The 8,228-nt window shown below is 44.4% G+C and overlaps 2 protein-coding genes and 1 long non-coding RNA gene across 3 annotated transcripts; 2 read left to right on the forward strand and 1 right to left on the reverse strand.

Annotated features, from left to right (window-relative positions):
- Nucleotides 1–6: 6 nt before the first annotated feature.
- Nucleotides 7–3,335, forward strand: TAF13 (TATA-box binding protein associated factor 13). The gene is made up of 4 exons (XM_009638538.2): nt 7–68; nt 617–714; nt 1,638–1,951; nt 3,249–3,335. Exons 2-3 carry the CDS (start codon nt 625–627, stop codon nt 1,806–1,808), a joined length of 261 nt encoding a protein of 86 aa, XP_009636833.1. The 5' UTR covers nt 7–68; nt 617–624; the 3' UTR covers nt 1,809–1,951; nt 3,249–3,335.
- A 69-nt stretch (nt 3,336–3,404) lies between these two features.
- On the forward strand, nt 3,405–5,293 carry LOC118452267. Its single transcript, XR_004841965.1, has 2 exons — nt 3,405–3,492; nt 4,919–5,293. It is a non-coding gene; the product is annotated as an uncharacterized LOC118452267 (long non-coding RNA).
- On the reverse strand, nt 3,494–8,222 carry NEPRO (nucleolus and neural progenitor protein). The gene is made up of 7 exons (XM_035894026.1): nt 7,477–8,222; nt 7,221–7,352; nt 6,798–6,875; nt 5,516–5,877; nt 4,712–4,773; nt 4,044–4,294; nt 3,494–3,740 (listed from the first exon to the last, which is right to left on the reverse strand). The coding sequence occupies exons 1-7, from the start codon at nt 7,521–7,523 to the stop codon at nt 3,659–3,661; spliced, it is 1,014 nt and encodes a 337-aa protein (XP_035749919.1). The 5' UTR covers nt 7,524–8,222; the 3' UTR covers nt 3,494–3,658.
- Between the last annotated feature and the right edge of the window lie 6 nt (nt 8,223–8,228).

Below are 8,228 nucleotides of genomic sequence, written 5' to 3' on the forward strand. Positions count from 1 at the left end.
CGCGGAAGAAGCCGGCGGGGGCCTGGACGGCGGGCAAGGCAAGAGGAAGAGGCTGTTCTCCAAAGAACGTGAGTCGAGCCGGGCCAGAAACCCCTTGCCCGGCGCTGACGGGTCACTGGGGGCTGCAGGGCTCCCCGCGGCATTTAGGGACGGTGTCCCTCCCGGGCACGCAGCTGGAACCCTGAGGAGGCAGCTGTGGTGTTCCAAGACTCGGTTTTCTTTAGCAAAACAGCAGCTTTCATTCTGCACCCTGGCTGAAAGTGCAGAAAGCTGTCGCGTAGACCCCTCAAAAAATATTGCTAATGCATCCTCTGAACCTAACGGTGCTGAAAGCCGGCCACCCTGTCAGCCAGTGTTCAGCATTTGGTAGGGTAAATGCATATTTAAGGAGTCTGTCATCAGACATGCTTTCCTGTATGTACAGCACTAGGCTTTTGTTGGCTTCTGTCTACCTGCTTATTTCCTACACGTTTTGCTCAAGAATTGCCCTGCCCAACAGACACGAGTGCCATCCTGGCGCGTGAACGCGTCAGGCTGGTGAGCTCAGACAAGATGCGTGCTGCTGACAGCCCTGGATGGATGAAAGAAGCCTCACGCTGAGCGTTTCTTTCTGCAGTAAGATGCATGATGTATGGATTCGGGGACGACCAGAACCCTTACACAGAATCAGTGGACATTCTTGAGGACCTGGTAATAGAGTTTATCACAGAAATGGTAAGTCAGCTCTAGGCAGCATAGTCAAAATATCCTCACCCAAGACTTCAGTCTCCTGGAGGTTTATACCACCTCTGGCTCAAATATTGCATTATCCCAGGCCCAAAACTCTGACACTAGTAGGAAAACGCTTAGACTTTGTTCTTCCAAGTTTAAAGCAAAATTCATGCATCTTGCTCCATGTGGATTTAGAATGGTGGCTGAAGTCCTTAAGGAGCGGTTAGATTAGCACTGGTGATGGGAGACGCACATCTGACGTTGGGGCTCTCTGTGGCATCATTATACATGCAGCTGACAAAAGACAAGGCTCAGCTTTGAAAGTATCAAATTCTTGTGTACTCCGAGTGTCTTTACATGGATGGGAACGTAGCTCTGCAATACAAAAGAAATGCAAGCTTCTGGGGCCTGAAGCCATTGCTCTTCCAGACACTTGGATACTGTTTGAAAAGTTTGGGGTGGGTTTGTTTTGGTTTTTGTTTTGGTTTTTTTTGAAAAAAAAACTTCCTACTGTTTGTAGATCCCCTTTCTTTTGCAAGGTTGGCCTTGCCTTCCCTCATCAAAATGCCCTAAACTGTCCTGTCATACAGATACTTCACACATTGCTTCCAAGTTCTGCCTGATGCTGTTCATCTTCAAGCATGCTGCAACGTTGGGTGTCCTACACATGATCTGGCTTTAGTTTTGATGTCATTACTGTTATGGGTATATAGTGACATGTGCTGGGTGTAAGTGATGGGCAGCTGGGGACAGCAGAGTGACAGCAAGTCCATGGTTTACTGGGAAGTTCTCTTGTGACTAGGATAGTCGTGCCCAGATCCTGCAATTGCTTACTTTTTGATTATAAAATGACAGGAAATTAAGTGGAATTGATATCTTAAAAGAAATTAAGGAACCCTGCTGATTTTCCTCTTTTCCTCTAACAGACACACAAGGCCATGTCAATTGGGCGGCAGGGTCGTGTACAGGTTGAGGACATTGTCTTTCTAATCCGCAAGGACCCCCGGAAGTTTGCCAGAGTTAAAGACCTCCTAACTATGAACGAAGAACTGAAACGAGCCAGAAAGGCCTTTGATGAAGCGAACTATGGATCTTGATGCTGCACGCAGGCTGCACTGGGGCATTACTTGGGCACCTGCTGCCCAAAAGGAAGGAATGTCCTGTGTGTCGTTTGGAGGGGTTATTCAGGATGGAGGTCACTGCTGGGATGCCTGCCCTTGCTCCCAGCCTTTTCTGAAAGGTATTCAAGCAGCTGAATGTTATCTGATTGTACATGGTATGCTTGCATATTTTTATACCATTTTATGAAATGAAAAAAGCACTCTAAAGATTCTTGTAATGGCAGGAAGTCTGTTAGAAGTAGGACTGTGTTGAATCAGATATCTAGAGCGCTAACATTGGGTGATTCTCTGCAACTGTTTCAGTTATTGCTGGCTATTCCTGTGACAGGAAACCTAGAAAATGGATCTTTGTTAACTGGAAAGAGTCTTCAAGGCCAAACTACTACAGAAGTTCTGCTCTTTGCTTTGTGTATGCTCTTTGAATAAAACATTTTAAGTTTGTGCCCACTCCTCATAACTAAACTTAACACTGATCAATTCACATAAGGTGTGTAACACAGGAGTTTTAGCACTTAATTGGTTAGGAAGGTTTTTTTCTTCTTCTGTCCCACTGGGCACAGCTCTTTTGTTTTTTACCAATCTTAAGCCTAGGAAATTGAAGTTAACCTCTTCCAGATTTACTTGCATTTACAGCCTTTCCTTTCTGCTGTTTGATGGGTGCTCTACACCAAAGCAGATTCCTGTTTTTCATTCTGAGATTTTTTTCTTAGTATTTCCTGGTGATCCTGATCTTAGGACTTGGTTATAAGCAAGAGCCTGGCAGAAAGCACTAACCCCATTGTTTGTTCTAACATTATTTCGTTAATACATGTTGGAGTAGGTGTGCCTCACAGCATTGCTAAGCAGGCAGAAATTGCACTTACATTAAAAAGATTTCAGGACAGTGAGAAACATGTTCACCAGTCAGGAGCTTACTGTTGCAGGCTACAGCTGTGCTTTCCCCTATTTCTGGAGGGGCTCAGAGGCAGTAGGTTTGGTTAACTCCTCATTTCAAGCCTTCCGCAGTGGATGGTAACTGTTTGCACTGTGGATTTGACAGCAGCACTTAACATATGGCCGAGCAATAGAGAAGCCACACTGAGTAAGGGTAACTCAAAGTCACTGTTCCCAGACAAGGCTAGGTAAAAGGAGGAAGACTATTCAGCTGTTTGGAATGCCTTTCCATAAAAAAAAAAAAAAAACCAAAAAAAACCAACAAGCAAGCCCGTTTTACAAAAACATAATAGAATAGTTGCTACTTTCTTAGCAGAATTCAAGCTGTGAGCTACCAAGACACCATTTAGGGTTCTGAGGCTGTTACTTAAAAATTAATTGGAGTGACTTGACCCCCTTCCTCTTTGCAAGTCCACGGTCAGACACCCATTGCTGCAAAAATAGAATCAATATCCATGTTCTCAGTAGCTTCTTTCCACACAGGGCCAGGGCTTCCTTCCAGCAGCAGCTGCTTAGGGGTCCCTGCTGTGTTTAGTTTGACACAACCTGTATCAGCACTGGAATGTCCTTCCCAACTCGGAGGCCCATCTGGGTAAGCTCGGAGGATGAGCGATGTGCTGTTCTCACAGACCCCAAAAAGCTCAGAAGGTTTCTGCCGAACAGCCTTCAGAGTTCTCTTCAAGCACGCGGATGATTTGATCCTCCTCCGACAGAACCGTGCCCTGAGGTACTGCTTTGGCCAGCATCTATTTTGTGACCCATACAGGAGGTATTTACGGACAGATGTTTTGACACAGCACAGTTTTTTCTTCAAGCTTAAGGGGAGGAAGGTACACAAAAATGTAACTTCATCAGCTATTAAAAGTGTTATTTCATTTGAGGTTTGGAGAGATTCAGTTATTAGCCTTCTCTACCATCTTCCTTGTCATACCAAGGAGATACAGCAGCACCTTGTACAATAGTAGCCAGGGCATTCTGAAGACAGACGACACCCCTTGCATCATATAATTGTTACTGTTAAACATGCACATGATTTAAGTTGCATTTTCATCCTCCCTCTTAAGAATTTGTGCATTTGTTAGCCTTTTAAATCCTTTCACAAATGACTGAAGCTAAACAGACTGTTCACGTCAGAGCATCCAGCAACCTGAACCAGTGATCCCATTTGAGTTTAAAAAGAATGGGGGTTAGACCACTGTGTTTCTTTATATTGTAGCAAAATACATAATATTAAAATATAGTGTCAGATCCAGAAACCCCACACCCATGCAAAATTACCTGCATCCTTGAGCCTCCACGTGGTGCAGTCGGTTGCTTTTCAACAACTTGTTACGCAGAAAATAAGCTTCCGATTTGAATTTGTTGCCTTTGCACCACAGAATAGCTTTTCTGAGTGCCTCTGACAGTTCCCCAAATGACGTAGCTGTTTGGACCATCTGTATAAGAGATTCAGCATGCTGCGATTTTGCTATACGAGAGGAAAGTGATGCCGACTTTGCTTTAAAAGGTGTTGATGCAATGCTTATACCCTGAAACAAAACCAGAAAGAGTCATAAAAAAAAAAAAAAAAAAGATGACATGCCTGATCCCCTCTGCTGGAGAGGAGCAGAGCACTGAGGGGTTTGTGAGAACATTCCTTATTTCCTAAGGAGAAAGTGGAAGAGCAGTCTGGGTTTGTGGAATACGAAGAGAGACAGATAGTTAGAATTTGTATTCCTGCCTACTACCGACTTGCTCTCTGGTCATTTCACTTGACATACCAACAAATGCTCAAATTCCTAAGCAGAAATTAGTACTGATTTTCAGTGCAAAGCTTCCATGCTAACTTGGGTTGTTAGACAAGCAAAAATACGGCAGGGAAAAGCAAATTTTCAGTCAGGGATATCATGTTTTGAGTGTTAGGGTCTTTAAAGTTAAAAAAATGTGTAAAACAGTACCATACAAACCTCTTGTGCTGGAGTTCTGGATGGTCTAAGTAAGCTTTTAATGTCAAATCCCAGGTGCTTCCCTACAAAGAGAGAGGAAAAGAGAGACAAGAGTTCCCATTACAAAGTAAAGACATTTTTAAGTCTTTGCACAGAGACACCGCAATGCTTTGCCCTGTGGAGCTCTCAGATCTCTTGCCGGCTCACACCTGTGCTCTACATTTCTAGGCCAGCTCAAGGGGACTACCCTCATCTTGCATGGCAGCCTGCAAGGGATGAAGAGGATGCAGAGATTTACAGATGGCAACAAAGGAGAACTTAATGGGTAAAAGCTTCACGCAAAGACGTGGATGCCTGCAGTCACTGGCCATAGCCCTGACTGTGGGGCAAGACTTGGGCACAGCCCAGAACCAACAAGTACATGATACTTGCATGCTGTACTTACAGCCTTATCTACTCCTGTGTGGACTGCAGACAGTGCTCTTAGCTTCCCTCACTATCCTTGGGGCCCATCTACGCAGAAGCAGGAAAATACAAATAACTATTTACAGCACCTGTATACTGCATTCATGACCTGCTTCTCTCCAGGCTGTACCATGCTAACAAAAAAACCCCCGACAACCAAACCCTCGCAATACTGATGTTATCCACAGCTTTATACAGGCAAGGTACACGCAGCATTCTCCTCTTCCAAGAGCAGGAGAGGGGAGCTTGTACTAGAACCACACTCTGTGGGTAGTAGAAGTGCTTGGCTCTGTTAAACAGAAGTTGCGGTCAGTCTCTGAAATGTCAGAAACCAGTAAGCACTGTGGCACAAGGCTTTACCTCTGCTGGCTCTGGTGACCAGAACTGGCTCTCCGATGTCCGCAGGGCGTGGGATGCTACGCTTTTTCACAGCACTTGTGCAGGTCGCAAAATTTCTCTTTTCCCCAAGCTCTGACACTGCCTCTGGCATTGTTGGGAAGAGTTTCTTCAGCCAGCTGGTATTTTTTTTTGTTGTAATCATTCTAGCCTTTTGCTTCTTCACCTCAGAAGAAACGTTAACTCCAAGGAAGTTAGTGATATCAGAAGGGAAGGTAAATCCCTTGATATAAGGCATCTGTTGTGTCTCGGATACCAGGTGAAGTGATGTCGACAAAATGCCATACAAGGACACGAGGCTCTGTAATACGCACCTGTACTGAATCCTGAAGAGAGAAGACAGAAAGGTAGGGAGTCTCCTCTAGCAAAACCTGTGCTCACTGAACAACTACCTCCAGCTCAAGCAGAAGAGCTGATGGCAGAAATTCCAAGCTGCCCTTTCCCTGGTCCCCCTCGATACAAGCTTATCTTTCTACACTCCATCACCACACTTTCCTTAATTTTAGTCTGAGCTGTAAGGAACTGTTCAAGATCAGAATGTAGGAGTGACTTGACTAGTAAGCTCCCCATCAGGAGCCCCTCTTGCTGACCTAGAGCTTTGCTGAGTGCCACACCTGGGACCCATCAGGTTCTCAGGTTATGTCCAAGTCATTTGACATGAGGTTTTCCCCCAAAACCAACCTGTACCAACCCAGGACAATGGTGGTAGCATCAATGCCATAAAATCGCCTGCTCTACATTTACTGGAAAGACAGATTTCTTGTGCCAAAGAACATTTTGCCAAGTTCTTCTACACAATGCTGTTACTCCTTCAGCTACAGACAGCAGTCAATTTCTCATACTGAGACCAGAACACTGATTTCCCTGGAAAACTCAGCAGTATTATAGAACAACTTTATACCAGCCTTTCCATTGCAGCATGAGGCAGGACTTACTGCTGGCTGCAAAGAGTACCAGATGCTAGTGCTTGTGGCAGGCTGGCACTAATACTGTGATTTTATTAGTGCTACATAAAGTTTGCTATGAACCAAGAGCAAAGCCTTCTGTAACAGCATGCAAGAAGTCTCTTTCCACTTATACACCTCTGCAGGTGCTAGAATCAAGTCCAAAAGGATGGAGGGCCCCTCCTCCCCCTCCCAGCTTAACAAAGCTCACTCAGCAGCAAGGCCTAATTACAAGCCCTTCTCCCTGACAGGCACGTCAGACAGACAGACAACAATCAAGACAGACTTTTGAATACACAAACCATAGCCGGCTCAACAACCCCGAAGCCACAGTGTTCAGAAGTATGAATTCTTCTGAGCAGAGATGTTTAACGGACAAGCTGAAGATTACAGCAGTTAAGGTTAAAAAATAAACAGCATGTAATGAGACTTGCTGAACACACCAACTAGAGGCAATTGACAAGGCAATATCCTGGATAGTTTGGGAGATGAGTATCCAAACTTTGGGTTGTTCAAAGCCGGAACAGCAGACAGCCAACAGCCTGAGGTTCCTACGGAATAACTTGAGAATAAAATGTTTGGCTATCAAGAGAAACTTCAAGTTGCATGTACTAATTGCACAGTTGAGTCCATCAGCAATACAGGGCCTAAAGCAGACCTAGTTTTCATCTCACGAGGTGCTGCTGGTGAACTGTAAAAATGTTTCCATTGTGAAAAAAGGATACAGAAAAGCTTTACAGCAACGGTCCAGTAGACGTAGTATGAGCTTGCAACCTCCCAATACCTTCAGAGCCACCGTTTCCAGCATAGGCTGGCTGGGAACTAAACATTCTGCATGGGCTTGGGATGTATTTTTCCTGCGTTGAAACAAGGATGAGGAGATTGTTACAATCTAGCACACCACCACCACCACCACCCCCCGCCCTTTAGCTCACAGGCTAAGTTAATGGATAGTATAATGCACGTGATCATGACACTTACTTGGGAATCAGTCCTGCCAGAGTGTCAATGCAGCCCACCAGGTTCATCTTCCACAGGCGCTTCAAGCATTGCTCTACCTAGAAAGACAACTCCTCTGACTGGTATTTTGAGAGATGGGAGTGCCTTGGTCTAAGAACTGTCACTGTATTAAGATACCTTCCCCTGATCAGTTTAACAGCATAAATTGCAGGTTTCTGTGATGAACTATTCTGGTATGTTCCTATATCTGCATTATGATGAAAATGATCACTTTATCACACTATTGTGAATATGGAATTAAGTGAAGGCCTGGAGTAGGCCATTAAATGGTGCTACATGGTTTCCCCTGCCGTATACAATGGCCTTTGGTACTGGCTTTCAAGAATGAAAATGCATAAGCAAATCAAGAAAGTAAGAATTATTCCTGTTCTATTTCAAAACAGTTATTTGAAAATACTAACAATCCTTTCCTTTACTGGAAAACCAGTAAGGAGTTCAGTTTTCAACTTAAACCAAAAAGTGCCTAATAGAGTAGCCTAGGATCATCCTCTCCTCTCCTATTATTACCATTAATTGAAAATGAAATCTCTGTATTACTCCTATGTTCAATAATTAAGCAATTGTACCTACTTCAGGTCTCAGTGTAAGTCTAGGAGGACGAGTATTGGTTCTACAGGGCTGGAAAGCAGAAATTGCTCTGGCTGCACAGAGCCAGGAAACCCACAGAACTAAACAGTGAGGAGGCTTAAAGATGACAAAAATCCACCTGCTCC

Source organism: Egretta garzetta, unplaced genomic scaffold, assembly GCF_000687185.1.
Source record: "Egretta garzetta isolate BGI_Z169 unplaced genomic scaffold, ASM68718v1 scaffold465, whole genome shotgun sequence".
In the NCBI taxonomy this organism is placed as follows: domain Eukaryota; kingdom Metazoa; phylum Chordata; class Aves; order Pelecaniformes; family Ardeidae; genus Egretta; species Egretta garzetta.

What these genes read in the sequence shown, in the direction of transcription:
- NEPRO (XM_035894026.1), bottom strand. Translation starts at nt 7,523, where the DNA reads ATGAACCTGGTGGGCTGCATTGACACTCTGGCAGGACTGATTCCCAA. An exon ending in GGGTTGTTGAGCCGGCTATG is followed by an intron (nt 5,878 to 6,797) that starts GTTTGTGTATTC and finishes TTCTCTCTTCAG; the next exon opens with GATTCAGTACAGGTGCGTAT. An exon ending in GGTCACCAGAGCCAGCAGAG is followed by an intron (nt 4,774 to 5,515) that starts GTAAAGCCTTGT and finishes CTCTCTTTGTAG; the next exon opens with GGAAGCACCTGGGATTTGAC.
- TAF13 (XM_009638538.2), top strand. Translation starts at nt 625, where the DNA reads ATGATGTATGGATTCGGGGACGACCAGAACCCTTACACAGAATCAGTG. An exon ending in TAGAGTTTATCACAGAAATG is followed by an intron (nt 715 to 1,637) that starts GTAAGTCAGCTC and finishes TTCCTCTAACAG; the next exon opens with ACACACAAGGCCATGTCAAT.